This window comes from Sorex fumeus, unplaced genomic scaffold (assembly GCF_029834395.1).
Source record: "Sorex fumeus unplaced genomic scaffold, SorFum_2.1 ptg000024l, whole genome shotgun sequence".
NCBI classification, from domain to species: Eukaryota; Metazoa; Chordata; class Mammalia; order Eulipotyphla; family Soricidae; genus Sorex; species Sorex fumeus.
This window is the reverse complement of record NW_026606081.1, coordinates 16,738,748-16,761,983: the sequence shown is the minus strand read 5'-3', so window position 1 is coordinate 16,761,983 and position 23,236 is coordinate 16,738,748. Positions and strand designations below refer to the sequence as shown.

Genomic DNA, 23,236 nt, shown 5'->3' with positions numbered 1-23,236 from the left:
TTTATAAGTACTTAAAAAGTAAACCATCTTTCTCTACATGCTTAATATTTTTTTTGTAGGAGTACTGCTATTTATTCAGCCACTGATTAGCTGATTGAATTGGGCATGAACTCCACCTTAATTTTTTTATTTATTTTTTTCTTTTTATATTTATTTTTTGAATCACTTGTGGGAAAAGTTACTAAGCTTTCAGGTTTAAGTCTTGGTCATACAATGATCAAACACCTTTCCCTTCACCAGTACTCATTTTTCACCACCAAGAACCCCAGTATACCCCCCCACCCCTCCAAATGTCTGTGAGGCAGATGATTTCTACTTAACTCTTCTCTACATTGATTACATTCATTATTTCAACAAGAGATGTACCATTATTGTTTAGAATTTCCCCCCAAACAATCAGAATTGCTGAAAAGACATTGTGAAATATTTTGTTTTCTATAGCAGGTTATGTACATGCTTAATATTTTAGTAGGTTTTTTTTTCATTAAAAAAACATTAATTTTATAGCCTTTGATCATATACAGTAGTTTGAAAAATGCTCACTGGGGGATGTTCTTTGATGACATTTTCTTGCTTATTGATTCAAAGAGTGTATTTGTATGGTAGTATTTTGAATATTTCCGCATATAAGAAGTTAGATATAAAGCCTGTCCATATAAACAATTTCTTGTGCTTACTTAACCTTGAAAGTCCAGTTAAAATAAATTGTTCATGTGTGTTAATTTTTCTGTTTTTTTCGAGCTCCTTAGGCTATAATTATTGCTAGATATTTTTGTAGAGATTATCTGTGGTTTGACCTTTTTACTTATCTGTTCATAATCATGTCATAAAATGGTTGTAACATTATAAGTGTTCCCATGGAAACAGCATTCAGTGTCTTGATAAGCAAGAACAGTCTTTTAAAAAAAACTGAGGTTAAAAAACAAAACAAAACTGAGGTTTGGTGGGAATGCCAGGAGAAGTCGTCTGATCATGAGAAGCAAAACTGCATCTATATCAGGAGCAATAGTTTAGCTCTTTCTAGTTTGAAGAGTAAAAATCTTAATTTAAGCGCTGCATAATGATAAAAAAATACCATTTTGAGTGTAGCAAATCACAAATCATGTTTGTGATTCCACTTACATGAAATTCTGGGAAAGGAGAATTGATCCAGAACTGTCAGCCATGCTGTACACAGCTGAGCCAGGAGCAGATTGAACAGTTACAGAGGCACTCTTCACGGTGGTCTACAGGCTCGGGAGCTGCATTCTGGGGCCAGCTACCCAAGGTTGATGCTGAAGATAGGTCCGCTGCCCCATGAGCACCCCAGAACCCCCAATACCGTCCCGCCAAGCTTTTCCCAAAAGGGAGAGACTTGATTGCATTCCAGAGTGCAGGGAAGGTTGGAGCAGTGCTCAGATCTACACCCCTGTCCCTTCGCTGGAGAAACTTTTGATGGGTAGAAAGGTTAGAACATCTGTTTCTTCTTTCTTTGATTTTGAGTCCACACCTGGTGGCGCTTGGGGCTACTCCCAGCTTTGTGCTCGGGGTGCTCTGAGAACTGCAAGCCCGCAAGCCTGCGCTTGGCTATTGAGCTTTCCCTCTGTCCTGACCCCGTCCTGTTTTCTAAGAATCAGGACATGGTTTTCAGGACAGATACGATGAGAACTCAAAAGCATCAGATCGTTTGGCATCCTGAATGAACACTGATAGTTTTTTTGAGTGCTTCCCCCGAAAGCATAAATTATAATAGGTCTTCAAGCTCTGCTATCTGCTCAGAAGCCAGAGGCAAGAAGGAACGAAGAGATTTGTGTGTTTCAGCTTGTTCTTTCCAAAAAATGTTATGACAAATTTATGTCTCTGCAAAGCAGATGCTGCAGAGAATGATAGTGTTACCATCCTTTGTCCAAGCCAGTTTAGCAGGTGCAGGTAGTGCTTGTTCTTCAGGGCCGGGGGGCCAGGCTTACTGTTTGAACCTGCACTTAAAATACACGAGTTATACAGAGTGTGAAGTCATCTCACTGTTGCTATTTGTCGGCAAGCAAAAACTATATAGTCATGTGTCCTGTTATCCCTAATGTGTGTTGCTCCCGCCTAGGTCACCATCTGTAAGAAGCTTTCTGAGAAGCTGGTGGAATTCCCACTGCTGACTGCATGGTACCAGCGGGTTCAGGAGGTGCCACGCGTGAAAACAGCAGCTTCTCAGTGCGGGATCCATTTCCTCCACTTGCCGGAGTCGCTGTCCTCTGCACAGGAGCAGCACCCCGAGTTTGTGGAGACCCTGGGTGCAGAGGAACCAGAGGAGCAAAGTGAGCCTCCGTTTATAGGCGGGCCGAGACCAACGATGACAAAGTTAAGGGTATGTGAATATGCACAATTTGGGTTCAGATTTTTCATGGGACATTGCAATCTACTGAGCTTGTAGGCATTTGTCAACTTTTGTTGTTGTTTTTTTTTTGTTATTGGAGCAATACCATACAGTGCTCAGGAGCACCTTGCCCACGTGGTACTTGGCAAAGCAGTCTTAACCCTGAAACCGAGTCCTTCAAGAGGACACAGGGATTTCTCAGCGGCTGGGACTGGGGAGCTCCCAGGGGACAGCATCTGATGGCCTGGATTCCCAGCATTTAGCTCACTAGCACTGGTCTTCAGTAAGTCACTTCACAGCTCAGAACTTTAGAATAACAGACATTTAGGTTTTTCTGTGACATCTTAGTGTAACTCTTAGGTTGGACAAAAGATGACTGGGACATTTTACCCAGTTTTTCATTTTTTTTAATTTATTTTTTTTAAAGTTTTGAAGCTTATTATAATGAGTAGATGCGGCCCTTTCGGTGGGGGTGGGGGAGGGCGTCACACCCAGTGATGCACAGGGATTATTCTTGGCAGTGCTCCGGGGACCATATGGGATGCTGGGAATCAAACCTGGGTGGTTGGCCGTGTGCAAGGCAAACACCCTACCGGCTGTACTATAGCTCCAGCCCCCTCACCCAGTTGTTTTTCTTTTTTTTCTTTTTTGGGTCACACATGGCAATGCACAGGGGTTACTCCTGGCTCTGCACTCAGGAATTACTCCTGGCAGTGCTCAGGGGACCATATGGGATGCTGGCAATCGAACCTGGGTCAGCCGTGTGCAAGGCAAATGCCCTACCCACTGTTCTATCGCTCCAGGTCCCCCCCACTCAGTTTTTTAAAGATGTAAAGTTCAGATCTTAAAAAGGGTAAACTTTCCATTTTAATTTAATTCTAGCTTGATAATAGTAAAAGATGAAATAAATGTTCAGCAGGGCATTGTTTTCGTTACTTACTAGTGAATTTTTCCATTAACATTTTAAAAGACTGTTTTTATCAAATTAATATATTATGTGAGCCATATGTCTCATTTCTTGTCAGGTTGTGTCAATTACATGAAGAAATTGGTCCTTAGTGGAGTTATAAAATAGGAGAGTTTCTTAGAGAAATACGTCTCACTTTTTTTTCCCTGCCTTTTGTTTCTTTCCATACAATCTTGCCTCCAAAATTTTCCTTAGCTCTAGTGGCTTTAAATTTATTCAGTTAGTAAAATATCAATAAGTGCATGTGCCTATTGATCATCAGGAATTTTCTGAATGTTGGTTATATAAAAAGTACATTTAGGTTTCCTTTAGGGATCTTAAATTCTGGTGGAGGGAAAATAAAGAGGGAACATGAGTAGGTAATGTATCAGGGAATAAGTTCTATGTCAGTAATAATGTGAGCAGGTGGGTGGGAGGTGGCAGCAGTTGGGGTGATTTTTCTGTACGGTAATCAGAATATACATTCCTTTTCTGAGGTCAAGACATGGATGAATAAATTCATTAAACCTGAATCAATTAAAGATTTGGAAGAAGTGTTCTAAGCAGAAGGGCTGGCTAGAAAGCTACTGAGCTTGACTCTGGGCACTTTGGGATGTATCCCTGGAGGACCCGCCACCAGCACCACCCTCCTCCCAAAAAATTGGTGTGAATGATCATTCGGGTTGAGACTTTTTGAGTAGAACCTCGTAGGCCGAGCTCCTTTTCCTATGCAGAGATGGACCGTGAGGGCTCGAGGGGTGTCTGGGGAATGCACTTGCTTTGCATGTGACTGAATCCAGTTTGGTACCTGGCACTGCATGGTCCATTGAGTGACCCCCGAAAACAGCCGGAGTAGGAGATGCTGAGCATCAGCAGTAGCTCTCAGCACTCCCCCACCCCCAACATCCCCGAAAGACAGAGCTCGAAGGGTGTGTGCAGAGTAAGTAGGGATTTATCTTCATGTGGATTTAGGGCGTTTGCCTAGCACGTGGCCGACCCAGATTTGATTCCTCCGTCCCTCTTGGAGAGCCTGGCAAGCTACCCAGAGTATCCCGCCCACACGGCAGAGCCTGGCAAGCTCCTCCCCGTGGCATATTCGATATGCCAAAAACAGTAACAAGTCTCACAATGGAGACGTTACTGGTGCACGCTCGAGCAAATCGATGAACAACAGGAAGACAGTGCTACAGTGCTACAGTGGATTGTTTGTGATAAAATGTTTATCCTCAAGAGACTTTCCTCTTTGATGCTCAGTGTAATTCTAGGGAGCTTTTTTCCTTTCTATGCAATTTCAGATAAGAATAGCATTACTTTGGACTATTTCAGTATGAAAAATAATCAAGTAACTTCTGTCAAAAGATGCCACCTATCACATTTGGGTGTTTCGTCTTTCGGTTTGGGGCCATGTCCAGCAGTGCTTCAGGCTTCCTCCTGTCTCTGTGCTCAGTGGTCAGGGAATTGCTGGGTGGTGCTGGGATCACACTCGATTTGGCCGCATTCCAGGCAAGGACCTGGGCCTCTGGACACTCTCTGGCTCCACATGCCGTGTTTCTAATGTGACTCAGGGGTTTGACGTCCATCTGCCTATTACTGTGTCTGTGCCTTCCTAGTTTTGGAAATAGACATGTGGACTTCTAGAACATTGCGGGATTTTATGAATTTAGTGATTCGGAAAGAACTTACTTCCTTTTCTAGGAAAAAGGCATTGAAGTGATGTTTGCTCCGCACCCTTGCCCCACGTGGACCCTTGATTGGGATTCTCTTCCTGCCGCCGCGAGCCCAAAGGAAGGTGAGGGTTTGCTCGTCCTTAGCTTTGACTCAGTCGGATTTCCTCTGCAGTTCCATCTCCCAGTTCTTTTTAATTTTGTATTTGGCTTTATCTAATATTCTGATTACACGTTAACTTTGTACTGAAACTTTCAAAATGAAATATATGCCTCACTCGGGATTAGTGTTTCTTCCCTTTTCCTACATTTGCTTCATCTATTTTTTCTTTCATTGCTGAGATTTTTTTTGAGGGGAGGTGGTTTGGGCCACACCCAGTGATGTGCAGGGGTTCCTCCTGGCTCTGCACTCAATAATCTCTCCTGGCAGTGCTCAAGGGACCCACAGGAGATGTCTGGGATTGAGCCTGGGTCTGTGCGTGCAGGGCAAGTGCCCTCCCGCTATAGGATCGCTCTGGCCCAACATTGCTGAAATATTTGAAGCACATCCCAGACATGTCATACTTTATTAAATCTAAAAAAAAAAAACTCAAATAATCACGATGGCATCCTAAATAATTCCCACTCATTAGCACTCCTAATTTAAATTTTCAAAATATCCTGTGCCATCTGATAACTAATTCATAACCATTTCCCCACAGTTAAATAAAATTGATTTGAAAACATTTTTCTAGTTAGGTGTCTACTTTTTATTTTATTTTTGACTGTCTGAAATCATGTTTGGTCTGTGTTTGCAGGGGTGAGTTTGGGTCCTTCATGGCAGCGCCCAGGCACTCGGTGCTCAGGAAGCATAGGGGGTCTTTCCCTCCTCTCCACCCTCAGTCTTCTCAGGAGCATGCAAGGCCCCCGCCCCTCTTAAGCATGCTTAATTATGGTGTGTGACTAAAAATAAAAAGCAAAATCTCTTTTCCCTTGGAAGTAGATTTTTTTCTCATTCTCAGTTTTCTGTTATGCTTTGTTCTACCCTAGGTTAGCTCAGAGACCTTATTTTTAGACCTTCTTTTTAAATATTGGCAAGCAAAACTTAATGGTGACAAATTACCAAGGGAGTTATAATTGCCATTTTGTCTAGTGTGGATTACATAGAATCCTCTTAGTATCACCTTTTCAAACAAAAGTCTGTGATGAGAAATAATGAATGAAGTGTTAAAAATTAGTTATCTACAGTTTTTTTCTTTTTTTGTTTTGTTTGTTTGTTTGTTTGTTTGTTTTTCTATTTTTGGGTCACACCTGGCTATGCACACGGGTTACTCCTGGCTCTGCACTCAGGAATTACCCCTGGCAGTGCTCAAAGGACCATATGGGATGCTGGGAATCGAACCCGGGTTGACCGTGTGCAAGGCAAACCCTCTACCTGCTGTGCTATTGCTCCAGCCGCTACAGTTTTTTTCAATTAGGTCATATGTATATTGTTAAGAATTATTTGAAATTTCTCCTCCCTGTATACAGGTGAACAAACAGGAATTATTGAACAGTCAAGCACGTTTAGATCTTTTCCTGACTCTGCTAGATAATTTATTCACTACTGGACCCATTTGAAACTTACTGTGGTTTATTTGGGAATATTTATGCATTCACTCTAAGAAACCTCAACTTACCCATTCTAGAGTGAATGGTAAAGATTAAAATGTTTCAAGAGTAAATAGCTTCCAAAGGTTGCGATGCAGGATTGACATGCTGTGACATCCCTTTGAGAAGCAGTGGCAAGTGAGAGTCTGTGTATATAAATATGAAGCCCCGTTGCTCTCTCTCGCCGCCTCTGATGGGTGGTCACAGATAAACACAGGAATGGGAGTGCCTTGGGAGCACTGTGAATGGGTGCAACCCAGTAAATCCAAGCTCCCTCTGTCAAGGGAGACAGGACATACCGATGTTATCCTACAGGAGTTCTGTCTCTTCAGTGTGTGTTGATGGGGCTGGCAGGGGGGCAGTTCGAACTCAGGCCCTCTTTGTGTAATGGCCTGTTCTGGGTCTCTTCTCCTCCGGGGGTCCCTCACCCACACACTCACCTGGAGCTGTGTCCCAGCTCGAGAGATGACTGCTCCTCAGCCTTCTCTCGCTCTGACTTCTTTGAGGCTTTCCTACTGATCATGGCTGGCAGGCACTATAATAACAGACTGTGATATGTTTTAGAATGTCATATTTGGATGAAAATTTGCAGAAATGTTACGTTAATTATTAATGGTTGAATTTTCAGTAAGGACCCATTTTAAGTGGAGAAAAACTATCAAATTGGCCCAAAGCAAGGAAGAAAACAGATACACCTCTAAAACAAAGATTTCAGCAATAAATTATTTAGTCCAAGGCTTTCCTGTTACTCTAAAGGAGACACAGGAGAATCCCTGACCTTGCAGTTAGTTCCCTGCAGGCTATATGTGGTGTCTCTGAAAGCCCTGGAAACAAGCTTCTGTTCCTAACCCACGCAAACCCAACTCTATTAATTCTGTCCTGTCCATCTGCAGGATTCTTTTTCCTCATATAACTTAGCTCTTGAATTGCCTTTCAGAGCACTTTTGAATATCTAACACTAAATAACTCAGTTTTTAGTCTTAACAACTCCCAGTATTGCTAAGTTTGAAGAAAAACTGTAAGTACAATTTTATAACTACACTTAAGGAGACAGAGGAAAACCGTGATGTAGTTCTTTATTATTTTTTGGTAATGGAAACTAATTAGTATTGCTCATTTCAGTTTAAATTGGCACTTTCTGTTCTGCTCCAGACAGTCATGATTAAAATCAGCTTGCCTACACAATGAACTATTTTCGTGCTTTGAACCAACTCCTCTCAGCACTGAAACCCATTCATCATTTTTACTAAATTAGGGCCAGCTCGCACTGGAGAGAAACCTAAGCAAGGAAATAGCACCGTTGTAGCTCTCGACGATAGTGGATCCCGGGTGCTGCCGTGTTTGAGTAAATCTCAGAAATAGAATTGTAAAGGATCTTCAACCAGCGGGCAGGAGTCTGACCATAAGTAGAAAATAGTCTTAGCTAAGTGACATACATGAGTTGTTGTAGTAATCAATAGGATAATGTTTTTAGTCTCTTTTGTTTTGTTTTTGCTTTTTGGGTCGCACCCAGCGATGCAAGGGGTTCCTCATGACTCTGCACTCAGGAATTACTCCTGGCGGTGCTCAGGGGACCATTTGAGATGCTGGGAATGAAACCCGGGTCAGCTGCATGCAAGGCAAACGCCCTACCCGTTGTGCTATCACTCCAGTTCCAACAGGATAATGTTTCCAGGTATAGATTATGCTTGTGGAAAGTGATTAGTTTTGAGTTAGAATCAGTAATTGTTATTATAAAGGTTTTCATGTAATGGTATATGACTTGTGCACTTTCTGGAGAAAAAATTAGGTGCTTTGTGTGTGATGCATGTGAGTAGATGGTCATTTGTTAAACTGCAGTGAAATCAGTTTTCAGGAGCTCCTTGTGTTAGAGGCAGCTTGTCGTACGCTTCATCTTACTGATTGCTGCTAGTGTAGAAAGGAGAGTGTCCTTGTGGTAGAGTGCCCGGAAACTGTAAGGACGGGTGAGAGGGAGTCTGTCTCTCTGCAAAGAAACCTTACTCACTGGATCTTTCCATGTCTTTTGGAGACATAGTCACACTTAATTTTTTTAATTTTTGGTTTGGGGGCCACAGCCAGCAGTGTCCAGCAGATACTCCTGGCTCTTTTCTTTCAGGGATCCCCTTTGCAGGACAAGGGACCACCTGGGGTTCCGGGGCTCAAACCCGGGCCAGCCTGTGCACGACCAGTGCTTTACCTGCTCTACTGTCTCTCCAGCCACACACTGAGGTTGTTTTTTTTTTAATTTTTATTGGTGAAACACCATGAGGTACAGTTGTAGACTTACAAATTTTTGTGCTTGGGTTTGAATTATACAATGATCAAATAAATACCCATCCCTCCACCAGTGCCCATTTTTCACCACCACGGATCCCAGTATCCCTCCCACCCCCCCCATCCCCCCCAACCCACCCTGCCTCTGTGGCAGGGCATTCCCTTTTGTCCTCTCTCTCCTTTTGGGCATTGTGGTCCACAAAAGGCACTGAGTGGCAATCATGTTTGGTCTATAGTCTACTTTTGGCCTGCTTCTCCCATCCTGGGAGTATCCTTCCAACACCATCTATTTGGTGCTCCCTTCCCTTTCTGAGTTGCCCTTTTCCCTAGCATGTGTGGCTGGCTTCCAAGCCATGGAGTAAACCTCCTGGTACTAATCTCAGCTATTCTTGGGTATTAATCTTCTATTTTGTTACTTTATGTTCCCCAGATGAATGTAATCTTTTTATGTTTATCCCTCTCTTTCTGACTCATTTCGCTTAGCATGATACTTTCCATGTAGTACCACTTGTATGTAAATTTCATGACTTCATCTTTTCTAACAGCTACATAGTACTCCATTGTGTAGAGCAAAAGCAGAAGAGGAAAGAAAAGCCAAGTTGCCGAAGGAAAGATTTAAGGAAATTACCTAGAAAATTTGTGTTTCGGTCACGTCTGTCTGCACACATCTGATCTAGCTGGTTCACATTTAAAAGTAAACCATTGTCGGGTTAATTAATTAGATCTGAATCATTAACTGATCTGACCAAAAAGACGTTGATAATAACTCACTGTGCTTCTAAGCAAGCACCTTCGCTAAGTGTCTTTGGAGTGAAACAGCAGCCAGTCACCAGCAGCGTTCTTAGGCACACACTCCTGTGTCCATTCAGTGCTGAATTCTCATCCACCCTTGATCAGGTGCTCTGAAAAATGATGGGGTGTTGGAGTGATAGCACAGTGGGGAGAGTGTTTGCCTTGCATGTGGCCGACCCAGTTCCGATTCCCAGCATCCCTATATGGTCCCCCAAGTACCTCCGGGAGTAATTCCTGAGTGCAGAGCCAGGAGTAACCCCTGTGCATGACTGGGTGTGACTGAGTCACACCTCAGCTGTCACTGAGTCTAGGCAAGGGTCTCAGCCTACCTGCCAACACATGGTTGCTGGGGGCTCGGCCTGGGCCTCTTCAAGGGCTGTCTCCCGGCTCTGGCCACTTCTCATCACTTGTTCATTCCTTTCCTGAAATGTCTCAAGCTCACTTTCCTACCATCCAGGAAGAGCATCATGTTTGCTTCCAGCTTTTGATGGTTATGAATGAAGCTGCCGTTGAATTTTTTTTTTAAGTAGAAGCAGCATTTCGGGGCCAGGGAGATGAATCACAGGGGTGAAGTGTGAACTCTGTATCCTGGACACCAGCACGTCCATCCCGGCACCTTGGGGCTCCTGAGCACTATTCTGGGGATAGCCCCCAGCCCACTGGGTCTGGCCTCCAAACCAATCTGGCAATCTGGCAATCTGATTACTTTGACATTTTCAGCTGTTTCTTGCTTTATTCATTTTGCGTTGATGCCGTTTGGTTGTATTCTACCAAGTAATTCCCAGTTGTCGGGTGCATGTGTAATTTCCTGGAGGTAGGGTGGGAAATGAGCCCTTCCAGCTCCCTGGCATTTCGGAAGCCCTTGATCACAGAGCTTGCTCCAGATGAAAGATCTTGCTGAGAACAGCAAACGCGATTGATTTCTCACCGAAACAGTCTCCTTGCCCCGCCTATCTCTCCTTTCTCAGATAGCTTGCATGGAGGACCACGTCAGTCTAAAGGCAACGTTTTCTTTGGTTAGGAAGTAATAAACTAATTCGCAGAACTTTATTCTGGCTTTCTCAGTACTTTCATTGGCTCTCTAAGCATTTTTCTTCGTACGTTTATTAGGCTTGTCATTTAATGTCACACTATTTAGGGATTCAGCTGCTTCACGTTGAGTAGCTTTTAGAGGAGTAGTTACGAACATCTGAGACACAACAGTCACTCCTGAATAAAGCTTCTTATTTTGATGGTTCTGCTAAAGTATTAGTGTTTCACCACACGGACTTAACTATATTTCGTTTAGGTATCTGCAGTTGTTATAAATTTGTTTTTGACTATCTATCACACTACAACAAAAACACCCTGAATATGACTTCTTCTTGTCTTTGAGTGATTTCTCAGAAGCAAGATGATTGTCTCAGAATGTGAATGTGTGTTGCTCTCCACACACTGCTAATGCGGTATCCGGAAAGGGTCCGCCTGCTCTCGACGCCTCTCTGCTTCACTGCACCCTCACTGTCTTTAGTTCCTCAGACTTAGAGGGGTGGGGGTGGGGGTGAGTTTATAGGTGAAAGGAGATGACTCGTGTCACTTGTGTTACTCTACATCGCGCTTTGGTATTTCCACTCATTTTCCTTCATATCTGTGTCTTATCAATTTCTCATTGGTTTGAATGAATGTATTGATGCTCCCCGCCGCCCCTCCCCTGCCTTGCCCTACCCTGCCCTCTCCTGCACTCCTCTTCTTTTCTTTTTTTTTAATAGTCTTTCCTTTTTTAAAAAGAAAAACATTTTTAAAATGTCTTTCATTTTTGCTCTTTGGGCCACACATGGTTGTTCTTCCTCCTGGCTCTGCTGCACTCAGGGCTGATGCCTCCCCGGGCTTGGGACCATATGGGGTGCCAGGAAGCGAACTTGGGTTGACTGCACGGCATGTGCCTGACCTGCTGTACTATCTCTCCGACCCCAGAAAACAAATTGAAAGCATTAATTTTTAAAAATTCCCCATCTTCTATGATATTTTGACTCTGCCAGTCAGGTTTTGCCCATTGCATTGCATTTAGAACCATGGTTTTTTGGGGTGGTTAAGGGGCCCTGAGTTGGAACAGGGGTGGCAGTTGGCCATGAAAGGTGGCAACGGACGGGCTCTGACCTTGACCTGGGCTGGGCTCTGGCCCTGAAACAGCCAGTTTGGATGGATTGAAGAAGAATGTAACTTTATTTCAGGGAAAGGGAAACTATTGAACTAGGTGGATTAGATGAGGGCTGGAGGGCAGGAGGGTCAGCTGAGGCAGCTCCCTGGGGCTGGGTTTGCAGGTCGCCTCAGGGTCCCTCAGGGTCCTTCACACCAGAGTCTCTTTTTTGCTATTCTGGGAGAGGGTGATTGCTGTTTTCTTTTGATTTCGAAATATCTTTTATAGTTTCAGTACTCTTCCTGAGGAAGAATTCTGGTTCATCAGTAGCAACATTAGTTCTTCCTTTGGATTTTCACCTTGTTCTCTTAATAAAGGAACTTCCAGAAGGAACACCTGTGTCACTGAAGATGTCTCAATCAATTTTCCATTCTGTGGACATCAGCAGTGCCAGGGTAGGGAGTGGGTACCGCAGCCCATTGCTTATCTGTTCAAACGTGTTGGGAGGAAGCTGTCGGGATGGCGCTGGGGTTGGTGTCTTCCCCTGGGAGCGTCACTTCTTTGCTGGGTCTCCAGCTCCACATGCTCCTGGAAGCCACCTGCCCTGGCCCTAAGCAGCCGCAGCAAAGAACTTCAGCGTTGACCATTTTTCTTCTCAACTGACATGTCTCTCTTGGGGTTGGAAGTGTGGAACGGGAAGAAGGCCCAGCCATGCTCTGGGCTTGTTCCTGGCTCTGAGCTCAGGGAACCCTGTGCAGTGCCGGGGATTGAATCTGGGTCAACGTCATTTAACACACCCGCTTCTCTGCTGGCCAAGCTCTCGGCCTCCCTGTCTTTCTAAAATCTGTGTGCAGAATGCCGTCTTAACAGTAAATCTCCCCTGGTGACAGCCCAGTGCTGTGTAGGTTTGCAGCACTCCTCATCTACAGGCAAAGAACCTGAGGCGGAGAGAAATCAGGTGATTGACCCAAGGCCCCGCAGCTTGAAAAACTTGGAAGCAGGATTTGCGTCAGGTTAATTCAGAATTAAGCACAGTCTCTGGAGCTGGACCCGCGGGGCAGCGTGTCACCATGCACCCCTCTGTGTGTACGAGCGGGAGAGTCAGGGGACGCTCGTGTCCTCCTCGTTCAAGCATCGATCAGGTCATGCAGCACCCAAGGGGCAGCCACAGACCTCGCCCATGGGCTGTTAGCTGTCTGGAATGCCCCGAGTGTGCATCGTGTGGAAGCTCAGGATCAAACCTCAGCTCCTTTTGCGTTTTCTGACCACATTTTTCCCCATCTCAGACTTTCCCAGGGTTTTTATGCTGCTTTAATTCTTTAGTCACAAATAGATTCTGTAATAGTTTGATTCCTCTCCCCACCTAGCTTTGCCTCCATCATTTGCAGGAAGTGACCTGTAGAGTCTGCTCAGACACATTATTGGCCCTGCAGGTGGTCGGGCCCCTGCTTCCCTGGGGCCTGGGGTCCACGGCAGCTGAGCAGGGCATATGTGTGGTCTGGGGGCCGCATTGACCTGGTTCCGTCCCAGCACCCCACACACGGGCGTCCCCATGCTGGACCTCGTCACTGGGTGTCGCTTTGGAGTCCCCAGCTCTGTGGCCCCGCGGGACACTTGGAAGAGTGTCCGTGGGTGTGGCCCAGGGCGCCTGAGCTTTGCTGGGAGGAGCCCCTGCCCCAGCCCACATGTGCCCCCCCCCCAGAAAAACACAATCATTTTTTTTCCTAGAAGTGATTAAAAATGCTAGAAATATAAAAAGAACAGAATAGAAAATCACATCAAAGTGTAACGTGCAGGACTCTCACTCCCCCAGGCGCGTTTTCACTTAGATGTGTATTGGTGAGCAATTGAAAACGCAGAACAAGTTTTATAGAGAAATAAAATGCTATTGGTATTAAAAAGTAGAATCATAATATATTTAAATTTTTTATATCACTGTTATGCTTCTAACTCAGATGTGCTAAATGTGATCTTGCACAATTAATTTATACTATGGTACATCTTCCTAACTGATAATTTCAATTGAACTGTGAACAGTCTGTTCATCTGTGAGTGGCTATAGTAGTTTCACAGAAAGATGTGGGGTGATTAGGAACCAATCACAGATCTCATTTGCCCTTCACTATTACTGCTTGTAAAGCCCTGGATCTGTGCAGTGGGGGTCAGGCCTTATTCTTAGGAATTTCTTGAGAAGAAAAATCCACATATGGGTTATTTCATTGGTTCTGCTAATAATAATTTACTTTGCCAGGCAATAAAACCAGATATTTTGCTTTAAATTATTTCCGGAGAGAATACAGATGTTTTGTGATCTTTTCAGATCTTAGGCAAGGGTGAGCTAGCAAGCTCCCTCGCAAAATGTTTAGGCCCCGCTTCCCTCGAGGGGTGCTTTGTCCTTCACGTGCCCATTCATGTACACTGGCCATCACTTATGTCCTCCTAGTTGAAACAAGGGTGTATCTTACAAATCTTATTTGTTTATTTATTGTTTCAGGGCCACACCCGATCATTCTCAGGGGCTAATCCTGACTCTTCCCTCTGGGATTACTCGGGGAGTCTGATTAGTCGGGGAGTAAGGGGTGCTGGAGACTAGACCCTGGTAGGCTCTTGCCTTGCCCACTGTCCTATCTCTCCAGCCCAGAACATAGATCAAACTTCTGTTTGTTGGGTTTGGGTTTGGATTTGGGTTTGGGGCCATTCCTGGTAGTGCTCGGTCATACTCTTGTGTCTGCGCCCAGGGGATCACTCCTGGCAGTGCTCAGGGGACCATATGGGGTGCCAAGAATCAAACCAGGGTTGGCTGCATGCAAGGCCTTACCTGCTGTGTTGTTACTCTAGTCCCTGAGGTGGCGATTCTCACCTGCATACTCTGCTGTTGTGTGCCATTTTCCATTCTGCTTGTCCCCTTTCTCATTTATTTTTGAAGCATGGTGGGGATTGAGCTTTATGTGTATGTAAGGATTGTACTTTATCACTGAACCACACACTCAGTCCTTCTTTTATTCATCTTAAAATGGTTTCTAGGACCTGCTAAATAGTAAAAAAAAAAAAAACACTAACTCAAATTATGGGGTACTGCCAACACTTGGAAATCTCTCATTTTAAAGGATTTGTAAATACTTATTTGACCCATGTTCTCTCAAAGAGAACACTGATGCGTGTTTCTAATAAATCACTAAGAATGTAACTATTGTGTTTTATCAGAGGTTTTTTGTTGACTTGTTTTGTTTAGTTTTGCTTTTGCGTTGCCAAGAGAGGAGCAGCCGGTGTCCAGCTTGTGGGCCCAAGCTCTCAGTGTCCCAAGCCCCTTTGCAGAGCTGTGCAGGACTGACTGCCCAGGGCCGGTGACCAGGAGACCGGGCCTTCTCTCAGGGCACCCCGAGTCCTCCAGGACTTGAGACAACCCAAGTGAGGAATGCAGGAGCTTGGTAAGCCCGGTGTGTTGGCCCCCGTAAGCCAGAGTTCCTGAGGAGAGATGCAGAGAGGAACCTTACCTCCATTCCACCAGCATCTTGGTTTCCTTGTATATTGGAGAGAGACTGTTTTGGTCACTTTATCTGCTGCTTGCTTTTGGGAATCAGTGTTTCCCCAAGCTAGTCAGCATCGGGTGTTAGTGGAAGAGCCGTAGTTGGGAAGCTGGTTGGTGGCATCCCGGAGACTTGCAGGGAGGCCGTGCTCCTCTCTCTGCTTGGGGTCCCAGCGGGAGCCGAGGAGGGTCTGCATGGGCCACCCAGGAGCAGGTGGAGGGGCATTCTGTCCCCCTGCCGCCCAGGCTTCTACCAGGAGCAGGGCACAGACGTCAGCTCTGCCCCTGCACAGACGCCAGACCCTGCGAACACGCACCTGGCCTGAGCCTGAGGCTCAGCTGGCTTTTCTTATTTCATTCTGTTTTATTTATGCTGCCCCTCAAATGACTTACTGTTGTAAATATCCCTGGTGCCTCTGGTACTCACGGAAAGAGCTCCAGGCTTTTGGAGAACCTCCCTCTCTCCTGTTCTCGTTGAATCATGTGCAGTGATTTATTGAGCCAGTTTTATCTAACGTGGAGGCTGCATGGAGGTTGCTGTTATAACTGACTCTGCCATGACTGTGCCCACACACGCCTTTTCTCCTGTATTATTCTAATTGTCTCTGTCACTGTCACTGTTCTCCTGTTGTTCATCGATTTGCTCAAGCGGGCCCAGTAACATCTCCATTTTGAGATTTGTTACTGTGTTTGGCATATTGAATACGTCACGGGTAGCTTGCCGGGCTCTCTGAGAGGGGCGGAGGAATCGAACCCAGCTCGGCCGGACTGGCTGCTCGCAAGGCAAACCCCCTACTGCTGTGCTATCCCTCCAGCCCATTATTCTAATTACTGCTTTAAGGGATCATACTCAGAAGGTGGGTTAATGAACCAGACGCGTGAAGAGATTTATGGCTCAGCTTGCCCGTGGACGAGTATCCACAGACACCTTTTGGCTCTTTGTAACGCCTGTATACGTTAGAATAGTGTCATAAAAAAAAAACTGATTTATTGCCAATTTAATTGGTGAGTAATAGTGACTGGTTTTCCATGGCTTATCCCTGTATTATCGGGACACTGAGTCTATTTCTCACGTGTGTGTGGATTGCCAGCATACTCTCTTTTGCAAATGGTTTGTTCATGTTCTGGCAAAATTGCTGAGACTGTGGAGGGATAAAAAGCTCAGAGACAGCGAGGAAGCAAAGGAAGCCCCGAGCTGAGATAGTGAGGGTGGAGTCAGACAGGGTACAGGGGTGAGGGAGACAGAGTCCCAGCAGGGGACAGGGGTGAGGGAAGTGGAGTCATGGCAGGGGACAGGGGTGAGGGAGATAGAGATTTCTTTTTCCTAAAAGAATTCTCCTTTTTCCCTAAAGCTAAAAACATATTTTTTCACAAATTAAAAAAAAAAAACCTTGTGTTTTGATAGAAAGGAGTACAATAGTTTTTAGATTCTTAAATTTGCATTTTTATATAGTAAGGGTTATTATGGTTTTAAAAGATAGGTCTCACCATTCTGTTGTATGAAATTTTCCCGTAATTAGGATCTTAGCTATGATGGGCCTACTGTTTAATTTTTTACGAACTTTATAATAAGGGGAAATAGCTTTGATTTTTACCAGAAAAATAGAATGGTTTTCTTGTACGCAAGGCTTCTGACACTGTGAGGCTGCCGTGGTCTTGTAAATGCCTCCTTTAGTTCGTTAAGTAAAATTTACTCTCATGGCTGGAGCTGACTCCCAACCTAGCCAATTATTTTAGAAATCCACCTGATGCTGTCAGCTGTCCGCTCATGCCGGAAGGACAGACACTCTCCAGAAACCATCCTCAGCCTGGGCTCTGACAGGTGTCCGTGTCTTCTGCTGAGGGGAGCAACCCTTCCTCATGGCTCTGCTGTGCAGGTGAATCGCGTGCCCTGGCCCACAGTGCGTGGGTCCGTGCTTGCAAGGTGCAGTTTCTATTCCTGACAGCCCCGTCAGCTCTGTCTCCTGTTTTACCAGATTTTTATTTTGAGTTGCTCCTTCCTGATCCTTAAATTAGGTCCTGTTTGGCCATTGTGCCTTCACAAATTCTTTTTTTTTCCTTGATAAGTTACTATCTTTGCTGTGTGAATTTGATCGTTTTTTCATGCATTTGGTTGCATGACTGGTTAGGGTTTTTTGTTTATTTTCTACTATTGATAATCAGGATATGTAACTTATGATTATAAAAGCAGATTTTGTTTATATACACCATCTCTGGTGTGTATTTTGCAGAAGGAAAAAAACTGTTTAAAAGTCCATTTTGATTTAGTCTCCTAGAAGATGGATCCGAATCTGAAGCTGGAGGGGTCTCAGAGGCAGGGCATGGGCACAAGGGCATGGGCACAGGGACGAGGCTAGGGGTGGGGGGAGGGCCCAGGCTGGCTACAAGGGACCTGACCCGGATCCCTGGCCCCGGGGAAATCAGGCCCGCAGAGCAGCCATGGAGCTGCTCCTCCCCTCCTCCCTCCCTGCAACCTGGGCTCCTCCTGTCTTTGCATCCAGGGATGATCATGCTGGGTGCAGGTGCCTGTGCTGAGCCAGGGACTGTGCCAGGGACCAAAGCTGGGCAAGGCAGGTGCCAGGCAAGTGCCCTACCTGTTGTATTACCTCTTCGGCTCCTCTCCATCACTGTCCTCTCTATTTTCTCTGACACTAAACTGAGTATCTCCTATTTTAGCATTTCCCCATGTTAGCGCCTTCCTGAGAGCTGTTTGCTTGACAGAATGAGCAATCTGCTTCTTATAGCTGTAAAGACTCTTGGTCGGGTGTGGGTGTCATGCAGGAGGGAGTTGTATTGGCTCATCTTTGAGTACCCCATAGCTAGTGTGCTGAGTATGTCTTAGAGGGTGATAACTGCATCCTCACTCCCCTGCTCTCCCTTCCCTTCTTCCCCTGCCCATCCTAAAACTGAGTTTGGATCAGTCCTGTTCATGAGTATGTAACAGATAAAATCGAATCTGTTTGCAGTGAAAAAAAATGAACATTAGTAGCTTTTTTGAAATGTGATGGAGTTTTCTAGGTTGCCGTTCATTAATAGCCTGCTGGATAATGTTAAAACAAAAATGTATTGACACATTTTTATGCCTGGTTACTTTTTTAGGGCTAGGACACTGAACTGACCAACAGTACATGCATCTCACACCAGAGGGAAGCTCGAATCCTCATATTTTGCATCTATTTTGCCTTCCTGGCTGATGCGCGTGTTTAGTTTCTAACGTTCATTCCCGTCAGTGGGCCTGGGGCCCTTCTGTGTGCCAGAAGTTGTTTGTCTCCCTTGGAAGCTGCAGTGTCTGACGCTGCTGCCTCAGTGCTGGTGTGGAGTGTTTTTCTCCAGTCGGGCTCTCGCGCTGAGCTCAGACGGTCCAGAGGCCTTTCTGCCTTGGGATGCCTGTGGCTCTCTAATGCACACAGTGCTCCGAATGGGGCCATTTCCTCCACTGGGCTATCCAGGAAACATGTCCCGTCTAGCTTAGAGTCAGGAAGCTCAGCTCGGTCCTTCTCGGGCACTCTCAAGACAGGCTGCGGGTCTCCTCTGCCTCTCGCTTTCTGCACCTGCTCATGACTTCAGGGTGGTTGCAGGGCTTTAGGGAGATGATGTTTGCAGTACTCAGAACCCTGCCGGCAACATTGATCAAGGTCAGGAAATTCAAAAGCATCTTAAATCAGGGTTCTCCAGAGTAGCCCACGGGTGTGGTGAGACTGGAAGCCGCTGTGGGCCCGGTTGGGTTCCTGGACAGGCCTGTAGACCCTTGGGCTGACTCACAGGACAGATGCCAGTTGGCGAGTGTAGAAGGGTTGAAGGGCACTGTCTAAAGTAGGAGCACTGCTGGATTCCATCACTTGAATTATTTAAATCCTCCAGCAGGAAGCTCAGTGACTTGAATGTGGCATATGTATTTTTAGAAAGAAGGAAATATTGTAGGAACCCAAAGAGGCAGTGTTCAGCCTTGGGACTGAGGAGACTGGACTGCACTTGGCGTTTGAGCTTTCACCTCCATGGTATGATTCTGACAGAAGTGAACAAAAAGGGCATTTGTACCAAGAAAAAAAGCATGCCACTTTTTTTGCTGTCTTAGCTTAACCTTAGTAATAGGACCACGGGGGGGGGGGGGGGGTACTTTGCATTAAAAAAAAGAAAAATTAAAATACCACATCTGAAATACTGACATGGTCACAGTGTCAAAAATAGTTGTTGTTTGAGCCACTCATATGTAGACTATATGTTAAGCAGTGAGAAAAAACTGTGTGTGTGTGTGTGTTTGTGTCATTTTTCCACACTAGCTTGAAGGATTCTATGGCAACATTTCCTTAGTATTTTTGTTTTCGATACCTGCTAAAAGGTAACGAGATAGCATTTTAAATTACTATTTATTTTAGCTATGCATTATTTTGTCTGTTTGAGTTAGTGAGACAAGTCTCTGCAAATGGTATTTTTCAGTTGTCAGGGATTATCATGCCTTTGTGTCTCCTCGGTTCAGCTAAATTTGAGAGAGTTGTGTTTAAGGGATAGCTTTCAACAGCTGCAATAATAATCAAGGGATATTCAAGGGATGTGCACCCAAAGATTAGTTCTGTTCCATAACAACATGCCTAAGTCCCTTTTTTGTTACATTCTCTAAACTTTTAATTTTGATATATTTAGAAAAGTTTCCAAAATAGTCCTAAATTTCTCAAGGAACCTAGTTCCATGTTCTGTCAGTGTTCACTTTTTGTGCTATTTCACTTCAGCCAGTCTCAGCTGCTTGAGATAGATGGAGACAGGGTTCCATTATTTTCTCCTCAATACTTACCTGTGTTTACAAAGCACTGAAAAAGGTGAATAAAGGTCAATAAAACTTTCATTTACATAGTAAAAAAAAATTTTTTTAAACCCCAAAAACAAACTTTGCATTGATCTGATTCACTCCTCCTGGCCCTGCACTCAGGAATCATTACTAGTGGTGCTCAGGGACCCCTTTGTGGTGCTCAACACCCCCCTGGACCACATGCAGAGCAAGCACCTCACCCTATCTCTCCAGTCCTCAGAGGGCTTCTCAGAGACCTGGAATCCTCAGACTTCAAACCCGATGCTTCCTTTTATCTATATTCTAGTTTGCAGAGGAAGGGTAGTGCCCAAATCAGTGCAGGCTGCAGGGATCTTGTATCTAATTACACGCGGCCCATCCCGTTGTCCCTTGTGGGCAAAGAGATGTAAATCGTGCTGAATAATCAGGCTTGCCTAACAAGGTGTGTGCACCCATTTCCCCTGGTGGAGAGACCCAGGGGCATGTCAGAGAGGGGGCCATTGGCTGCTGAACAGCAACCTGCCCCGGGGGATGGAGCGTGAAATTGCCATTGCCAGGCTCTGCCAGGTTGATGGGGACTGGCTTAGGGTAACATACGTAATGCTGTCTCTGCTGCCAGCCGACTGCTCACACCGAGCGTCCAGGGAATCTCGGTCCCCCATGTTCCTGCCTGCTATAAAGTGTTTGGGCCTCGAGAATGGCGACTGGGCAGAAAACTGGCTGACACGTTCCAGTGAGCCCTGCTGAGGGGACATGTTTCATGGAGGGTGGGAGTGTAGGCGTCAGAAGTGGCCCGCCCTCACTTCTTGTTCTTTATGAACTTGGACAAATTCGTTTTTTAAAACCATTTATTTAAGACTGAACATTTTCAATATGGATAAATTCATCATATTTATTACACACAAAATGTTATCAGTGAGTAGTAATTCATCCCATATAGATTCATTTGGCAGAGCCTGAAAGTGTAGTATATTTTTATTCTTAAAATTTATTTCCAAAATGTTTGTTTCTCTTTCGCAAAGAAGAAATTCAAATGGCAAAAAAGGCACGTGAGAAAATGCTCTACATCACTAATCATCAGAGAGATGCAGATTAAAACCACAAGAGATATCATTTCACACCACAGAGACTGGCCCACATCCACAAGAACAAAAGCAACCAATGCTGGTGCGGATGTGGCGAGAAAGGGACCCTCCTTCACTGCTGGTGGGAATGCCGGCGGGTCCAACCCTTTTGGAAAACAGTATGGACGACTCTCAAAAAATTAGAATTTGATCTGCCATTTGACCCAGCTATTGCACTCCTGGGAATATATCCCAGAGAGGCAAAAAGGTATAGTCGAAGTGACATCTGCAATTGTTTGTTCATTGCAGCACTCTTTACAATAGCCAGAATCTGGAAAAAACCTGAGTGCCCAAGAGCAGATGATTGGTTAAAGAAACTTTGGTACATTTACACAATGGAGTACTATGTAGCTGTTAGAAAAGATGAAGTTATGAAATTTACATACAAGTGGTACTACATGGAAAGTATCATGTTAAGCGAAATGAGTCAGAAAGAGCGGGATAGACACAGAAAGATTGCATTCATCTGGGGAACATAAAGCAACAAAAAGGGAAACTAACACCCAAGAATGGCTGAGATTAGTACCAGGAATTTTGCTCCATGAATGGAAGGCCAGCCACACGTTCTAGGTGAAAAGGAAGCTCAGATAGAGAAGAGAGCACCAAATGAAGGGGGTTGTGAGGACCCTCCCAGGGTGGGAGAAGCATGTTAAAAGTAGTCTATAGACCAAACTTGATTGCCACTCAATCAATGTCTCTCTTGCAAAACACAGTACCCAAAAGAAGAGAGAGAGAACAAGGGGGAATACCCTGCCACAAAGGCAGGATGGGACGGGGGGGGCCGGGGGGGGGGAGGGAAATGGCGGGGGGAGGATGCTGGGACCCGTGGTGATGGATGACGGGTACTGGTAGAGGGATGGGCACTTGATCATTGTATAACTGAAACCCAAGCACAAAATTTGTAAGTAAGCATATAACTGTACCTCATGGTGTTTCACTAATAAAAAAAGAAAAAAAGAAGAAAAAAAAGAAAAAAAGAAAAAAAAAAGAAAAAAAGAAAAAAAAGTTTGTTTCTGAAATTATTTTCCTCCTCGTTTTTGAAAAGTCAAGATATTTCCACATTCTTATTCATGGAACGTTTCAAGGCAGGTAGGATAGATATGCAACTATTAACCTATTTTTCAAACAGGCCTGGAATTACAGATGTTTCCCAGTTATATATGATTTCAGACAAATTGCCGAATTTCTTCAAACCTTGAATTTCTCATCTCAAGAAACCTAAAAGGTTTCCCTCCCTCAATTGCGTGTGGAAGTGTCACAGCAGCGGAAATGCTTTCCTTGAGACAGACAGAATGGCAGAGAAAATCAGCATAATTACCTGTTGTTGGCTTTTTTTTTTTTTATCATGAGGTTCCCTCCCCAACTTCTCTAATGTTCTTTCTTTGGGGTTGGTAGTGGGCCTGTGACTGGTTATGAGCATCCTTGGAGCCACTCGCCAGAATCTGGACGTAGCAGGCAGGTGAGGAAGAAGGATTCAAGCTCATTTGGGGGGGAATTGCTGGAGCAGAAATCTGAATTTCATTTGTTTGGTCATATTCAGCCTCTGTCTCGTTTCATAAATGGCTCCTCTTCTCCAAGCAGCAAGTTGGGGTACTTGGGAAGTGGCGCCTCCGGGGGCTCCGCGGACGGCAAGACCCCCGCCTCGCAGGGAGCTGCTGCTTTCAGGGGTTGGCTGCATTCCCCTGTCCTTCATGCCTGCTGCTGGGAGAGCAGGGCTCCTGGGCGGGGAGGAATAGGAGGAATAGTCAGTCTGCCCCGTCCAGGGGAAGGAACTGTGTTCGCTGTCTCAGCTAGCCTGATCTCTCCGAAGAAGTACACAGAGACTTCACAGTTTGTCTTTTATTTATAGGAAAAGAATCGCTATTTTGGGGTATGGTCACATGTGGGAAAAAAAAAATTGTGCACCAACGTGGCCCACACTCAAGTGATTTGCTTTTAAAGGAGAAGCTGCTGCTGGCTGGTGGCTGTGTCCACCTCTCTGTGACCCTCATGCTCCCCCTCTGCCGAACCGGACAGTTGGTACCCTCTGACCTTC

At 45.0% G+C, this 23,236-nt stretch overlaps 1 protein-coding gene across 1 annotated transcript in view; it reads left to right on the top strand.

Moving 5' to 3' along the window:
- Positions 1-23,236, top strand: part of GSTCD (glutathione S-transferase C-terminal domain containing) — a 153,894-nt gene that overhangs the window by 88,390 nt on the left and 42,268 nt on the right. Inside the window, exons 4-5 of the mRNA XM_056113806.1 lie at positions 2,078-2,338; positions 4,989-5,082. Of these exons, the coding sequence (XP_055969781.1) occupies positions 2,078-2,338; positions 4,989-5,082 (355 nt within the window). The remainder of the gene's footprint in view (positions 1-2,077; positions 2,339-4,988; positions 5,083-23,236) is intronic.